General features: G+C 36.7%; 1 protein-coding gene across 13 annotated transcripts in view; it reads right to left on the bottom strand.

Moving 5' to 3' along the window:
* The window catches only part of LOC148611761 (uncharacterized), a 137342-nt gene that overhangs the window by 59613 nt on the left and 60138 nt on the right, over positions 1–17591 (bottom strand). For 10 of the 13 annotated variants that reach the window (XR_015924190.1, XR_015924191.1, XM_088592622.1 and 7 more), the window contains one exon: positions 744–11738. The exons of 2 other annotated variants lie outside the window; for them this stretch is intronic. Coding sequence is in view for 9 of the 11 variants with exons in the window: in XM_088592622.1 (XP_088448748.1) it covers positions 744–11738 (10995 nt within the window). In the remaining 2 variants the exon portion in view is untranslated. The remainder of the gene's footprint in view (positions 1–743; positions 11739–17591) is intronic. One more of the 13 variants, XM_088592628.1, reaches the window with a different exon arrangement.

The raw sequence follows: 17591 nt of genomic DNA, 5'->3' as shown, positions 1-17591 counted from the left end.
CACATTGATTAATCGAAAAACCTGTCTAACCCAAACACTTTTAAAGTCCTTCTATGTTAATTTAATGAATTTTTAACAATGGTAAACCAAGCATCTATCTAAATTGATCAAAAGTGGTTAATTAAGACCATTTTCACTGAATAAACATTGACTTTATATTAAATCTTGCATGTTTAGTATGAGAATTTGGACTCAACATTTATATACTAATGTTATGAATTCGGTCCTTTATTAGATAAAACTAGCTTTTTGACTTCAATCAAACGTGTTCTAACATTACTCTTACTACCTAATATTATTGTGTATGTTCTTGGTGAGTTAATTTTGAAAAATTAAGTTTTCCAATTTGAATTTATTTTAGAAAATTATATAAAAAAACTTAATTAACTAGAGAATAAATCAAAACTTTGTGTTATGAATAGTTGATGACATTTCCCTACCTGAAAAAGGAAAAAAAAAATTCAAATAACGCTTTCAACAAAATAACATGATGTTGTCATTATAACTTTAGCTATTCTGATAATGATGCACCAGCATAAAAGTAGTATAATTAAGGGAATAGTTCCATACAAACACTTCAATTATCACAAGGAAGGTATTCTAGAGGACTGAAAAACGATACAATCAATGTCGCTAAAACAAACCCCCGCCTTTCTGTTGGTACCCGTTAGATTGCATCATAGAATATTTATTAAATTCTTACAAAATGGAAAAAGGAACAGACAGACCTCGACCTGCCTCACCTCGTTCTATTATAGTCACAGCCTCTACAGATGTAGTTTCCAGTGTAGAAGATGTTTCGCTAGCTACTGTTGATGATTCGAATGTGGTTGTGGAAATTTGTTCTCCTGAAATCACTGCTTCGGAAGATGTTGCTTGAACAGTAGTAGCAGTTTCTTTGACTGACGAAGTTTCTGTTTCAGCTGTAATAGAAGATTTTCTTGTTGATGTTGTTTGTGATTCTTCAGAAGTAGTTTGTTCGGTAGGTAATTTTGTTGTTACTTCTGACGTCGTCTGGTCTACATAACTAGTAGTAGTTTCATCTGCTGTTCTTGATGAACTAATTTCAGTAGAAGTATCACTTGCCGTTGTGGTAGTTACTCCAGATGATGTTGCTTCCAATCCAGTTGTAGTAAACTGTCCGACTGACGTTGTTACAGGTTCTGAAGTAGTTGTTTGTACTACAGATGCAGTTTCCAGTGTTGAAGATGTTTTGCTAGCTACTGTTGATGATTCGAAAGTGGTTGTGGAAATTTGTTCTCCTGAAGTCACAGCTTCGGAAGATGTTGCTTGAACAGTAGTAGCAGTTTCTTTGTCTGACGAAGTTTCTGTTTCAGCTGTACTAGAAGATTTTCTTGTAGATGTTGTTTGTGATTCTTCATAAGTAGTTTGTTCGGTAGGTAATTTTGTTGTTACTTCTGACGTCGTCTGGTCTACATAACTAGTAGTAGTTTCATCTGCTGTTCTTGATGTACTAGTTTCAGTAGAAGTATCACTTGCCGTTGTGGTAGTTATTCCAGATGATGTTGCTTCCACTCCAGTTGTAGTGAACTGTCCGACTGACGTTGTTTCAGGTTCCGAAGAAGTTGTTTGTGCTACAGATGCACTTTCCAGTGTTGAAGATGTTTCGCTAGCTACTGTTGATGATTCGAAAGTGGTTGTGGAACTTTGTTCTCCTGAAGTCACAGCTTCAGAAGATGTTGTTTGAACAGTAGTGGCAGTTCCTGTGACGGACGTAGTTGTAGTTTCTGTTTCAGCTGTAATAGAAGATTTTCTTGTTGATGTTGTTTGTGATTCTTCAGAAGTAGTTTGTTCGGTAGGTAATTTTGTTGTTACTTCTGACGTCGTTTTGTCTACATAACTAGTAGTAGTTTCATCTGCTGTTCTTGATGTACTAGTTTCAGTAGAAGTATCACTTGCCGTTGTGGTAGTTACTCCAGATGATGTTGCTTCCACTCCAGTTATAGTGAACTGTCCGACTGACGTTGTTTCAGGTTCCGAAGAAGTTGTTTCTGCTACAGATGCACTTTCCAGTGTTGAAGATGTTTCGCTAGCTACTGTTGATGATTCGAAAGTGGTTGTGGAAATTTGTTCTCCTGAAGTCACAGCTTCGGAAGATGTTGCTTGAACAGTAGTAGCAGTTTCTTTGTCTGACGAAGTTTCTGTTTCAGCTGTACTAGAAGATTTTCTTGTAGATGTTGTTTGTGATTCTTCATAAGTAGTTTGTTCGGTAGGTAATTTTGTTGTTACTTCTGACGTCGTCTGGTCTACATAACTAGTAGTAGTTTCATCTGCTGTTCTTGATGTACTAGTTTCAGTAGAAGTATCACTTGCCGTTGTGGTAGTTATTCCAGATGATGTTGCTTCCACTCCAGTTGTAGTGAACTGTCCGACTGATGTTGTTTCAGGTTCCGAAGAAGTTGTTTGTGCTACAGATGCACTTTCCAGTGTTGAAGATGTTTCGCTAGCTACTGTTGATGATTCGAAAGTGGTTGTGGAACTTTGTTCTCCTGAAGTCACAGCTTCAGAAGATGTTGTTTGAACAGTAGTGGCAGTTCCTGTGACGGACGTAGTTGTAGTTTCTGTTTCAGCTGTAATAGAAGATTTTCTTGTTGATGTTGTTTGTGATTCTTCAGAAGTAGTTTGTTCGGTAGGTAATTTTGTTGTTACTTCTGACGTCGTTTGGTCTACATAACTAGTAGTAGTTTCATCTGCTGTTCTTGATGTACTAGTTTCAGTAGAAGTATCACTTGCCGTTGTGGTAGTTACTCCAGATGATGTTGCTTCCACTCCAGTTATAGTGAACTGTCCGACTGACGTTGTTTCAGGTTCCGAAGAAGTTGTTTCTGCTACAGATGCACTTTCCAGTGTTGAAGATGTTTCGCTAGCTACTGTTGATGATTCGAAAGTGGTTGTGGAAATTTGTTCTCCTGAAGTCACAGCTTCGGAAGATGTTGCTTGAACAGTAGTAGCAGTTTCTTTGTCTGACGAAGTTTCTGTTTCAGCTGTACTAGAAGATTTTCTTGTAGATGTTGTTTGTGATTCTTCATAAGTAGTTTGTTCGGTAGGTAATTTTGTTGTTACTTCTGACGTCGTCTGGTCTACATAACTAGTAGTAGTTTCATCCGCTGTTCTTGATGTACTAGTTTCAGTAGATGTATTACTTGCTGGTCTGGTAGTTATTCCAGACGAAGTTGCTTCCAATCCAGTTGTGGTAAACTGTCCGACTGACGTTGTTGCAGGTTCTGAAGTAGTTGTTTGTTCCACAGATGCACTTTCCAGTGTAGAGGTTATTCCATTTGCTACTGTTGATGATTCGAAAGTGGTTGTGGAACTTTGTTCTCCTGAAGTCACAGCTTCAGAAGATGTTGTTTGAACAGTAGTGGCAGTTCCTGTGACGGACGTAGTTGTAGTTTCTGTTTCAGCTGTAATAGAAGATTTTCTTGTTGATGTTGTTTGTGATTCTTCATAAGTAGTTTGTTCGGTAGGTAATTTTGTTGTTACTTCTGACGTCGTCTGGTCTACATAACTAGTAGTAGTTTCATCCGCTGTTCTTGATGTACTAGTTTCAGTAGATGTATTACTTGCTGGTCTGGTAGTTATTCCAGACGAAGTTGCTTCCAATCCAGTTGTGGTAAACTGTCCGACTGACGTTGTTGCAGGTTCTGAAGTAGTTGTTTGTTCCACAGATGCACTTTCCAGTGTAGAGGTTATTCCATTTGCTACTGTTGATGATTCGAAAGTGGTTGTGGAACTTTGTTCTCCTGAAGTCACAGCTTCAGAAGATGTTGTTTGAACAGTAGTGGCAGTTCCTGTGACGGACGTAGTTGTAGTTTCTGTTTCAGCTGTAATAGAAGATTTTCTTGTTGATGTTGTTTGTGATTCTTCAGAAGTAGTTTGTTCGGTAGGTAATTTTGTTGTTACTTCTGACGTCGTCTGGTCAACATAACTAGTAGTAGTTTCATCTGCTGTTCTTGATGTACTAGTTTCAGTAGAAGTATCACTTGCCGTTGTGGTAGTTATTCCAGATGATGTTGCTTCCACTCCAGTTGTAGTGAACTGTCCGACTGATGTTGTTGCAGGTTCCGAAGTAGTTGTTTGTACTACAGATGCAGTTTCCAGTGTTGAAGATGTTTTGCTAGCTACTGTTGATGATTCGAAAGTGGTTGTGGAAATTTGTTCTCCTGAAGTCACAGCTTCGGAAGATGTTGCTTGAACAGTAGTGGCAGTTTCTTTGTCTGACGAAGTTTCTGTTTCAGCTGTACTAGAAGATTTTCTTGTAGATGTTGTTTGTGATTCTTCATAAGTAGTTTGTTCGGTAGGTAATTTTGTTGTTACTTCTGACGTCGTCTGGTCTACATAACTAGTTGTAGTTTCATCTGCTGTTCTTGATGTACTAGTTTCAGTAGAAGTATCACTTGCCGTTGTGGTAGTTATTCCAGATGATGTTGCTTCCACTCCAGTTGTAGTGAACTGTCCGACTGATGTTGTTTCAGGTTCCGAAGAAGTTGTTTGTGCTACAGATGCACTTTCCAGTGTTGAAGATGTTTCGCTAGCTACTGTTGATGATTCGAAAGTGGTTGTGGAACTTTGTTCTCCTGAAGTCACAGCTTCAGAAGATGTTGTTTGAACAGTAGTGGCAGTTCCTGTGACGGACGTAGTTGTAGTTTCTGTTTCAGCTGTAATAGAAGATTTTCTTGTTGATGTTGTTTGTGATTCTTCAGAAGTAGTTTGTTCGGTAGGTAATTTTGTTGTTACTTCTGACGTCGTTTGGTCTACATAACTAGTAGTAGTTTCATCTGCTGTTCTTGATGTACTAGTTTCAGTAGAAGTATCACTTGCCGTTGTGGTAGTTACTCCAGATGATGTTGCTTCCACTCCAGTTATAGTGAACTGTCCGACTGACGTTGTTTCAGGTTCCGAAGAAGTTGTTTCTGCTGCAGATGCACTTTCCAGTGTTGAAGATGTTTCGCTAGCTACTGTTGATGATTCGAAAGTGGTTGTGGAAATTTGTTCTCCTGAAGTCACAGCTTCGGAAGATGTTGCTTGAACAGTAGTGGCAGTTTCTTTGTCTGACGAAGTTTCTGTTTCAGCTGTACTAGAAGATTTTCTTGTAGATGTTGTTTGTGATTCTTCATAAGTAGTTTGTTCGGTAGGTAATTTTGTTGTTACTTCTGACGTCGTCTGGTCTACATAACTAGTAGTAGTTTCATCCGCTGTTCTTGATGTACTAGTTTCAGTAGATGTATTACTTGCTGGTCTGGTAGTTATTCCAGACGAAGTTGCTTCCAATCCACTTGTGGTAAACTGTCCGACTGACGTTGTTGCAGGTTCTGAAGTAGTTGTTTGTTCCACAGATGCACTTTCCAGTGTAGAGGTTATTCCATTTGCTACTGTTGATGATTCGAAAGTGGTTGTGGAACTTTGTTCTCCTGAAGTCACAGCTTCAGAAGATGTTGTTTGAACAGTAGTGGCAGTTCCTGTGACGGACGTAGTTGTAGTTTCTGTTTCAGCTGTAATAGAAGATTTTCTTGTTGATGTTGTTTGTGATTCTTCAGAAGTAGTTTGTTCGGTAGGTAATTTTGTTGTTACTTCTGACGTCGTTTGGTCTACATAACTAGTAGTAGTTTCATCTGCTGTTCTTGATGTAATAGTTTCAGTAGAAGTATCACTTGCCGTTGTGGTAGTTACTCCAGATGATGTTGCTTCCACTCCAGTTGTAGTAAACTGTCCAACTGACGTTGTTACAGGTTCTGAAGTAGTTGTTTGTACTACAGATGCAGTTTCCAGTGTTGAAGATGTTTCGCTAGCTACTGTTGATGATTCGAAAGTGGTTGTGGAAATTTGTTCTCCTGAAGTCACAGCTTCGGAAGATGTTGCTTGAACAGTAGTGGCAGTTTCTTTGTCTGACGAAGTTTCTGTTTCAGCTGTACTAGAAGATTTTCTTGTAGATGTTGTTTGTGATTCTTGATAAGTAGTTTGTTCGGTAGGTAATTTTGTTGTTACTTCTGACGTCGTCTGGTCTACATAACTAGTAGTAGTTTCATCTGCTGTTCTTGATGTACTAGTTTCAGTAGATGTATTACTTGCTGGTCTGGTAGTTATTCCAGACGAAGTTGCTTCCAATCCAGTTGTGGTAAACTGTCCGACTGACGTTGTTGCAGGTTCTGAAGTAGTTGTTTGTTCCACAGATGCACTTTCCAGTGTAGAGGTTATTCCATTTGCTACTGTTGATGATTCGAAGGTGGTTGTGGAAATTTGTTCTCCTGAAGTCACAGCTTCAGAAGATGTTGTTTGAACAGTAGTGGCAGTTCCTGTGACGGACGTAGTTTCTGTTTCAGCTGTAATGGAAGATTTTCTTGTTGATGTTGTTTGTGATTCTTCAGAAGTAGTTTGTTCGGTAGGTAATTTTGTTGTTACTTCTGACGTCGTTTGGTCTACATAACTAGTAGTAGTTTCATCTGCTGTTCTTGATGTAATAGTTTCAGTAGAAGTATCACTTGCCGTTGTGGTAGTTACTCCAGATGATGTTGCTTCCACTCCAGTTGTAGTGAACTGTCCGACTGATGTTGTTTCAGGTTCCGAAGAAGTTGTTTGGCCTACAGATGCACTTTCCAGTGTTGAAGATGTTTCGCTAGCTACTGTTGATGATTCGAAAGTGGTTGTGGAAATTTGTTCTCCTGAAGTCACAGCTTCGGAAGATGTTGCTTGAACAGTAGTGGCAGTTTCTTTGTCTGACGAAGTTTCTGTTTCAGCTGTACTAGAAGATTTTCTTGTAGATGTTGTTTGTGATTCTTCATAAGTAGTTTGTTCGGTAGGTAATTTTGTTGTTACTTCTGACGTCGTCTGGTCTACATAACTAGTAGTAATTTCATCTGCTGTTCTTGATGAACTAATTTCAGTAGAAGTATCACTTGCCGTTGTGGTAGTTACTCCAGATGATGTTGCTTCCACTCCACTTGTGGTAAACTGTCCGACTGACGTTGTTGCAGGTTCTGAAGTAGTTGTTTGTACTACAGATGCAGTTTCCAGTGTTGAAGATGTTTCGCTAGCTACTGTTGATGATTCGAAAGTGGTTGTGGAAATTTGTTCTCCTGAAGTCACAGCTTCGGAAGATGTTGCTTGAACAGTAGTAGCAGTTTCTTTGTCTGACGAAGTTTCTGTTTCAGCTGTACTAGAAGATTTTCTTGTAGATGTTGTTTGTGATTCTTCATAAGTAGTTTGTTCGGTAGGTAATTTTGTTGTTTCTTCTGACGTCGTTTCGTCTACATAACTAGTAGTAGTTTCATCTGCTGTTCTTGATGAACTAATTTCAGTAGAAGTATCACTTGCCGTTGTGGTAGTTACTCCAGATGATGTTGCTTCCACTCCAGTTGTAGTAAACTGTCCGACTGATGTTGTTGCAGGTTCCGAAGTAGTTGTTTGTACTACAGATGCAGTTTCCAGTGTTGAAGATGTTTTGCTAGCTACTGTTGATGATTCGAAAGTGGTTGTGGAAATTTGTTCTCCTGAAGTCACAGCTTCGGAAGATGTTGCTTGAACAGTAGTGGCAGTTTCTTTGTCTGACGAAGTTTCTGTTTCAGCTGTACTAGAAGATTTTCTTGTAGATGTTTGTGATTCTTCATAAGTAGTTTGTTCGGTAGGTAATTTTGTTGTTACTTCTGACGTCGTCTGGTCTACATAACTAGTAGTAGTTTCATCTGCTGTTCTTGATGTACTAGTTTCAGTAGATGTATTACTTGCTGGTCTGGTAGTTATTCCAGACGAAGTTGCTTCCAATCCAGTTGTGGTAAACTGTCCGACTGACGTTGTTGCAGGTTTTGAAGTAGTTGTTTGTTCCACAGATGCACTTTCCAGTGTAGAGGTTATTCCATTTGCTACTGTTGATGATTCGGAAGTGGTTGTGGAACTTTGTTCTCCTGAAGTCACAGCTTCAGAAGATGTTGTTTGAACAGTAGTGGCAGTTCCTGTGACGGACGTAGTTGTAGTTTCTGTTTCAGCTGTAATAGAAGATTTTCTTGTTGATGTTGTTTGTGATTCTTCAGAAGTAGTTTGTTCGGTAGGTAATTTTGTTGTTACTTCTGACGTCGTTTGGTCTACATAACTAGTAGTAGTTTCATCTGCTGTTCTTGATGTACTAGTTTCAGTAGAAGTATCACTTGCCGTTGTGGTAGTTACTCCAGATGATGTTGCTTCCACTCCAGTTGTAGTGAACTGTCCGACTGATGTTGTTTCAGGTTCCGAAGAAGTTGTTTGTGCTACAGATGCACTTTCCAGTGTTGAAGATGTTTCGCTAGCTACTGTTGATGATTCGAAAGTGGTTGTGGAAATTTGTTCTCCTGAAGTCACAGCTTCGGAAGATGTTGCTTGAACAGTAGTGGCAGTTTCTTTGTCTGACGAAGTTTCTGTTTCAGCTGTACTAGAAGATTTTCTTGTAGATGTTGTTTGTGATTCTTCATAAGTAGTTTGTTCGGTAGGTAATTTTGTTGTTACTTCTGACGTCGTCTGGTCTACATAACTAGTAGTAATTTCATCTGCTGTTCTTGATGAACTAATTTCAGTAGAAGTATCACTTGCCGTTGTGGTAGTTACTCCAGATGATGTTGCTTCCACTCCAGTTGTAGTAAACTGTCCGACTGATGTTGTTGCAGGTTCCGAAGTAGTTGTTTGTACTACAGATGCAGTTTCCAGTGTTGAAGATGTTTTGCTAGCTACTGTTGATGATTCGAAAGTGAATGTGGAAATTTGTTCTCCTGAAGTCACAGCTTCGGACGATGTTGCTTGAACAGTAGTGGCAGTTTCTTTGTCTGACGAAGTTTCTGTTTCAGCTGTACTAGAAGATTTTCTTGTAGATGTTGTTTGTGATTCTTCAGAAGTAGTTTGTTCGGTAGGTAATTTTGTTGTTACTTCTGACGTCGTTTGGTCTACATAACTAGTAGTAGTTTCATCTGCTGTTCTTGATGTACTAGTTTCAGTAGAAGTATCACTTGCCGTTGTGGTAGTTACTCCAGATGATGTTGCTTCCACTCCAGTTGTAGTGAACTGTCCGACTGATGTTGTTTCAGGTTCCGAAGAAGTTGTTTGTGCTACAGATGCACTTTCCAGTGTTGAAGATGTTTCGCTAGCTACTGTTGATGATTCGAAAGTGGTTGTGGAAATTTGTTCTCCTGAAGTCACAGCTTCGGAAGATGTTGCTTGAACAGTAGTGGCAGTTTCTTTGTCTGACGAAGTTTCTGTTTCAGCTGTACTAGAAGATTTTCTTGTAGATGTTGTTTGTGATTCTTCATAAGTAGTTTGTTCGGTAGGTAATTTTGTTGTTACTTCTGACGTCGTCTGGTCTACATAACTAGTAGTAGTTTCATCTGCTGTTCTTGATGTACTAGTTTCAGTAGATGTATTACTTGCTGGTCTGGTAGTTATTCCAGACGAAGTTGCTTCCAATCCAGTTGTGGTAAACTGTCCGACTGACGTTGTTGCAGGTTCTGAAGTAGTTGTTTGTTCCACAGATGCACTTTCCAGTGTAGAGGTGATTCCATTTGCTACTGTTGATGATTCGAAAGTGGTTGTGGAACTTTGTTCTCCTGAAGTCACAGCTTCAGAAGATGTTGTTTGAACAGTAGTGGCAGTTCCTGTGACGGACGTAGTTGTAGTTTCTGTTTCAGCTGTAATAGAAGATTTTCTTGTTGATGTTGTTTGTGATTCTTCAGAAGTAGTTTGTTCGGTAGGTAATTTTGTTGTTACTTCTGACGTCGTCTGGTCTACATAACTAGTAGTAGTTTCATCTGCTGTTCTTGATGTAATAGTTTCAGTAGAAGTATCACTTGCCGTTGTGGTAGTTACTCCAGATGATGTTGCTTCCACTCCAGTTGTAGTAAACTGTCCGACTGACGTTGTTACAGGTTCTGAAGCAGTTGTTTGTACTACAGATGCAGTTTCCAGTGTTGAAGATGTTTCGCTAGCTACTGTTGATGATTCGAAAGTGGTTATGGAAATTTGTTCTCCTGAAGTCACAGCTTCGGAAGATGTTGCTTGAAAAGTAGTAGCAGTTTCTTTGTCTGACGAAGTTTCTGTTTCAGCTGTACTAGAAGATTTTCTTGTAGATGTTGTTTGTGATTCTTCATAAGTAGTTTGTTCGGTAGGTAATTTTGTTGTTACTTCTGACGTCGTTTCGTCTACATAACTAGTAGTAGTTTCATCTGCTGTTCTTGATGAACTAATTTCAGTAGAAGTATCACTTGCCGTTGTGGTAGTTACTCCAGATGATGTTGCTTCCACTCCAGTTGTAGTAAACTGTCCGACTGATGTTGTTGCAGGTTCCGAAGTAGTTGTTTGTACTACAGATGCAGTTTCCAGTGTTGAAGATGTTTTGCTAGCTACTGTTGATGATTCGAAAGTGGTTGTGGAAATTTGTTCTCCTGAAGTCACAGCTTCGGACGATGTTGCTTGAACAGTAGTGGCAGTTTCTTTGTCTGACGAAGTTTCTGTTTCAGCTGTACTAGAAGATTTTCTTGTAGATGTTGTTTGTGATTCTTCATAAGTAGTTTGTTCGGTAGGTAATTTTGTTGTTACTTCTGACGTCGTCTGGTCTACATAACTAGTAGTAGTTTCATCTGCTGTTCTTGATGTACTAGTTTCAGTAGATGTATTACTTGCTGGTCTGGTAGTTATTCCAGACGAAGTTGCTTCCAATCCAGTTGTGGTAAACTGTCCGACTGACGTTGTTGCAGGTTCTGAAGTAGTTGTTTGTTCCACAGATGCACTTTCCAGTGTAGAGGTTATTCCATTTGCTACTGTTGATGATTCGAAAGTGGTTGTGGAACTTTGTTCTCCTGAAGTCACAGCTTCAGAAGATGTTGTTTGAACAGTAGTGGCAGTTCCTGTGACGGACGTAGTTTCTGTTTCAGCTGTAATAGAAGATTTTCTTGTTGATGTTGTTTGTGATTCTTCAGAAGTAGTTTGTTCGGTAGGTAATTTTGTTGTTACTTCTGACGTCGTTTGGTCTACATAACTAGTAGTAGTTTCATCTGCTGTTCTTGATGTACTAGTTTCAGTAGAAGTATCACTTGCCGTTGTGGTAGTTACTCCAGATGATGTTGCTTCCACTCCAGTTGTAGTGAACTGTCCGACTGATGTTGTTGCAGGTTCCGAAGAAGTTGTTTGTACTACAGATGCAGTTTCCAGTGTTGAAGATGTTTCGCTAGCTACTGTTGATGATTCGAAAGTGGTTGTGGAAATTTGTTCTCCTGAAGTCACAGCTTCGGAAGATGTTGCTTGAACAGTAGTGACTGACGAAGTTTCTGTTTCAGCTGTAATAGAAGATTTTCTTGTTGATGTTGTTTGTGATTCTTCAGAAGTAGTTTGTTCGGTAGGTAATTTTGTTGTTACTTCTGACATCGTTTGGGTTACATAACTAGTAGTAGTTTCATCTGCTGTTGTTGATGTAACAGTAGAAGTATCACTTGCCGTTGCTGTAGTTTTTGATGATTCGAAAGTAGTGGAAAGAATTTGTTCTCCTGAAGTCACAGCTTCAGAAGATGTTGCTTGGACACCAGTGGCAGTTTCTTTAACTGACAAAGTTTGAGGTGTTCCCCCTCCTGTTGACGTTACAGTTGTACTTCCTGTCGTTATTTCCTCGTTTATTCTTGATTCTGATGTACCTTCTGTCGTGCGTGGCAGTACTGTTGTTTCTTTTCTTGCAGCAGTTTTTGTTGATACAATATATGTTGAACCTTTATTTGCTGCAGTGTAGATAATAATGCAAAATTTACTTCATTTTTTGAGTTTTGTTTTTTTGATATAGCATTTTTATTATTGTTTTCATAGTATATTTTAGTAGTACTTATATCGATGATTGAAATGGATTTTACCTTCAAACCTATTACATTTTTCATATCTGTAAAGTATATCGCTATGTATTTAATAATAAAATGTATATGGAGCTTAATGATTTTGCAAAATATTTGTATATATGTATATGTCTTAAGACCAAAATAAACTGTTTAAAAGATTAAAAGATTTTTTTTCATAAGAATCAAAAGTGACAATAATCAACATTACTAAATATCTCGAAGAAAATTTCGTCTCATTTTATTTGATTAGTTCAAATATGAGGACATCAGATGATACAAATATACCAACTTTGAAAATATCTTAATTTCATTGGATTTTGTACATGTATCAAAATACTTTACAGAAATGAACAAATTTGTGCACAAGTGACAAAGGTTCCATATATATGTGTTAATGATAACAATTGATGACTAAGGAGAATATCGGACCGTAAAAAATAAGTTTGTGAATTTTTGTTTGTGATTGATCTGTTGAATTTACAAATGCCTATTGACGATCGTTTCCATTGAAACTAGAAATAGTCCACGCAATAGTTATTGGTTGTTCTAACCGCAAAATACGCATCTAGTCGAAATAATGGTGCAGATTTCTTTTCTTGCCTTACTCCATACTCCAGAAGACGAGCTTTGGCTTTCTAAAGATATATGAGCTGGCCAATTACGGAAATACAGTAAAATCTATTCTACTATATAAATATGCATGCGCTTTAGGTATATAATGGCTGAATGTGCGTTATTGTTTCTGTTGTTAAAAGGCAAATCGGTAAAGTGCAACGGGTTGAAACGAAAATATATAAATTTCAGGTTAATCACTCTAGCCATTGATGAAGAAGTTACCTTTAACTCTAATGTAGTGTAAATAAAGTAAAAAAATGTAAAGTATCATGCATCAAGCTATGCAAACCGTCGATTATATTGTGTAATGAAACTAGCTTCATACAACAAATTATGTATAAAATAAACAATGTAATCCATCACCATCTGTATGAAAGAAACTAAAGAAAGATGATCAAGTGACGTAGTTGATATAATAGAGAATCTATGTAAGATGTTTGCTGAATTCATGTTAACGATTCTATGTCAATTCGTAAAAAAAATCACTGTCTCTTCAACGTGTCTGCGACTGACTGCTTTAAATATACTTGACATCTTCTTGAACGTATATCAGTAAGCTTTGTGTAATTATATATCATTCATTCCTAAACGAGCATCGAATGCATAATTAGAATTAAAGCATCTCATCAAACATCATTATTCTTGCATTCTTTTTTTGTCACATGAAGTTGAAAGTCGTAAGACCGGGACGACCAATTACGGGACACTGGAAATGTCTGATTTCAAATAAAAAAGGAAAATCCCCTAAGAAAAAAATATTGCAAATTATGTGTATAACTCAAAATTACAGGAAAAAGACGTATTCATTCTCTATAGGTATAATGCCTTATAAAAAGCGTTGTTTTTTTTCACATCTTACTTAGTGATTGGAATAATGCTCAAAACAGTTTTATTTTAACCATTATTTAGAGTGTGGAGATAAAAGTACCTTCTGGGTGATAAATATTATGCATTAAATAAATGAACTTAAGTATATTGTTACTGAACCTGTAAGGTAACAAATTGTTTAAGCATTAATCAGCAAACGTCTTTAGGGAAATCAAGTGCATACTTAATTCTAACTACTTCTAGCTAGCATAGTGTGAATGCATGCACCCGTCACGAGGATAAGTAACAATTATAATGTCAAGCGGCGCACGCTCAAACTTTCATAGAGCAATGTTTAGTCACGTAAAATGAACGAACTACGCAACTTAACTCGAATGTTAGATATCTAGCAACATGGCGTTTCCATTCGAATAATAGCAAAGCGATAGTTTTGTAACAATACTGAAAGCTTCCATAAAAAACAAGACAGTGCTAGTCCGTAGACTTGGAGGGTCCACCGTGCACACCCCCTACTCATCAACTTCATGATGATTTTTCAGGTCCCTAAATATCTCCTGTTTACGAATCAATTTGTTGCAAAAGAATATTATTCGACTCTTTTTCGGTACAAGCCTATCTTTGCAACCTACTTGGTAAAAAGTGAGGCTGTTTCTGTCGCCATTGTTAGAGCGTTTGAATCATCTTGGGGCATCAGAAAGAAGTAAAGTAAATCCATATATGTATCATGAGGTAGCCCAACGTCTCAGCTCTCCAATAGAATTATATAAATTGCAGTATGTGAAATATGTACGCCTACCCCATCAGAACATTGACATATTATTCATGTCAAAAAACCCTAGAGAATGTTTAAGTAAGAAATGGCTTATTGTGGTATTTTCTGCTTAGAACTATCGCAATTGATACGTGTTTGTTTGTTTGTTTGGTTTTTTTTTTTTTTTTTTTTTGGGGGGGGGGGGTGTTTGGTTTTTGTTTTTGTTTTTCATGACTTGTAACGATTTTTAAAGTAAGAGTTTATCAAACATTGCTAAACATTTTTTCTTAAAACTCTTAAAATTTGACTCTACAAGTTATTGAACGACAAAAACGTCTCTAATTTGGTATCATTCGAAATATTATTCAATTTTCTACATAACTACATAAAAAATCATGAAAAGCTTATTTTCGTTTAGGAATTTTTATTACAATACTATCCCTGTCCATAGATAAAGGTCTCAGTATGGAACAAAATGCTCAATCAGAGTATATTAACACTGTAAATCTAATTTTCTTGGCATTTACAATAAAGACTCCAACACATCTGCTCAATTCATGCGTTAATTTTGTTTCAACTTTTACAGTTTCAAGTTTTAACTAGAAGATTACATTTGCTAACATTATTTTGATAGGCATTAAGGTGTCAAGGAAGTAACTATGATGGTTGATTGGCATCCCGATATCCAGTTCCAGTTAACAAATGATAACCTACCACACAAAAACGATAGACTGAATAAACAAAAAACATTTTTTTCATGAGAAATCATATTTATTTTGGGGTAGCTGTAGCATTTCATCATCTAGATGACGTATAGGTATATCAATCATTCCTCATATGTGCTTACTTGAACCTACTGACCTGACTATCAATATGAATGTTAGCACATAAAATCATGTTTAAAGAATAGTATTAGAAAACAAATCACCAATTATTGACAAAATGGCAAAAATATGGAAATCCTGAAGACTCCCTTTTCTAATATATCATTTTGTAATTGTTGTGACCTAAAAGTGGCCTTTTTAGCACCTGTCCTGTGAGATATGCGATATATATTTTCCTTATGAATGCACAAGGAGTATTACTTACAGTTTGTGCATGCTACATACGATAGTTTTCGTTTAAATTGAAGCACATGTCAGTAAGGTAGGAGTATTATCTTTACCTAAAATGCCTAAAATATGTTCAAATATTCATCATGCACTTCGGCCAACTCTACGCACTCTTACTAACCGCTGCAGACAGGCCTTTCGAAATTTTTGGGCGTTATTCAAATCATACGTCGTTTGACAATCGGATAAATCGGTAAAAGCATTTACTTTTTCCCAACTTTGCAAGATTCTTGCATTTTCTGAGAGGTCAGGCTGCGGAGTCAGTAGAGAGTGAATTTCGAACGTCAGACGCTGTTCGGAGCTTGAACTTTGGCCAATTAGAAAGCTAAGATGCTACAAAATGTTTTTTTGAATTTATAAACGCTTGTTTGAAATACGGTATGTGGAAAAAAGCTAATTCCAGGTACAATGGGAGAAAATCTGAAAATCCGAAAACTCCGCCTATTTAGATAAGATCCATATTGTCGCCTTAAAACGGAGAATGAAGCGAATGGAATAAATGTTCAAAACAAAAGTGCTTATAATGTTTTTTTTTTAGTTTTATAAAAAAAATAATTGAAATACGGTATTTTAACAATATGATAAAACGTGTAATATTTAAGAAATATCTCAATTTTTTAAAATTCTTCTTCCTACAATTATACAATAACTGTTACCTTTAAAAGAAAACAAACTAACTATCCAAATTAAGTTGATATGTTGGATACATCGGTATCATTATTGTATGCGCCAAACATGTATGATCAATTTGTTACATACTGCGCCCGTTTTTGGGGTTCGGGTTAATATTTTTATTTTTCTTGGAAAATTGCTACAAGGAAATGAGCTTTTCATGGTTTCATGGATGCAGAAAATTAAATCATTTATCGAAGGATACCATTTTCGTCAAGCAATATTTTGTAGAGTCATATTAGTAAGAATTTTAATGGAAATTATTTTCTGACCATGAAAATCGCCACAAGTCTATAACAGAACCCCATAAGTATCAATTGTGACAGTACTAAACAGAAAATACCAAATAAGCCATTTATCACTGAAGCATAAATACTCTAGGGGCTTTGACATGGAAAAAAATGTCAATTTAATGCAGCAGAGGTTCATATTTTATACAACTAAAAACATTATATATATACCACAAAAGTTTGGAGAATCAAAAAACAAAAAACAATTATTTTTGCCTCAACGAGGTATAAGAAGTGGTGAAAAATACAAATATGTTTCAGTTTATTTTTGGCGACAAATTGATTCGTAAATGGTAGGTATTGGGGCGGTGGTGCAGGGGATTTTTTTTTCAGCCTACGCACTATTTCCATTTGATGAGTGTGTTAGTACATTTTATTTTCTCACGGAGATAATTGAGTTAAGTCAAACTGACTATTTACATATCATTTCTTAGTGTATTTCATTCCTTCCGATGCACCTGGTCCACGCTCCCAGTTTGTAGTGAAGTCCGAGTTGCTCATTTACTTTTGTTACTTTGTATGTATTACTTTGATTACTTCATGTTATTTGTTGTGTGTGTCTGTTTTTCATGTCTGGTCTTTGTCTCTCGATATTTTTTTTTTAATTCCCATAGAATTTTGTATCCCTTGATTACTCTCTCGGTATTTTCAACGAAACGAAAACATTTAAACCATTATTTTTCAAAGTATTTCTCCTTGAAAACAATAGAATAAGCACTGTGAGAGAAAAGTGAAAGTTTATATTATTTTCCGAACAATCATAATTCTGAAAAAGTCAGTGAAGTAACCTATCAATTTGTTATATTTGACAATATTACATACCCGTTAAATCATATTAGTTTGCCTTTTTTGTTGAATTTTGTGTAATCATTAAATAAACGGGGTGTTCACATTTCTTTCATGAAATTGAGTCATCCATATTATGAAAACGCTTTAAGCCAATGAGTAACTGATATACTTAAGAAATAAAAAAACATTTTTACGGTAACTAATGAAGATGTTAAGGGTTGTTTTGTTTATAATAATGTATTTTTACAAAGATATAACCGGTGGGTAAAAATGCCATTAAGTCTTAGGAATTGCCGATGAAACATACTTTTTGTCTTAAATAGATGTGACGGAGAATTTTGTATATAACTATTAAACTCTTCAATTAAAATTTGATGTTTAGATACCATTAAACGAATAAATTTTATTATCCAACTGGACCACCTCCCACCTCCCACCTCCAATATCCCCCTCCCCAAAAACGCCTATGTTTTCCTTTACTCCTTTTGCATAAATATAGAAATCAATATAACGAGTGTTCCTACCACACATGTTTCTTGAATTTGAGCGAATGCAGTATTACCAAAATGTATCCTTTGACATATTTTCCCTTTCATAAGATAGGCTCATTTTCTAAACTGTGTAAGTTGCAACAGTTTTGAGCCAACAATAGTGCCACAAAATTGATGTCTTATATCTTAACATG

This window comes from Perna viridis, chromosome 7 (assembly GCF_037379345.1).
Source record: "Perna viridis isolate PV_CMFRI_1.1 ecotype Kerala chromosome 7, ASM3737934v1, whole genome shotgun sequence".
In the NCBI taxonomy this organism is placed as follows: domain Eukaryota; kingdom Metazoa; phylum Mollusca; class Bivalvia; order Mytilida; family Mytilidae; genus Perna; species Perna viridis.
Note: the sequence above shows the minus strand (reverse complement) of the source record. Positions and strands in the feature narration are given on the sequence as shown.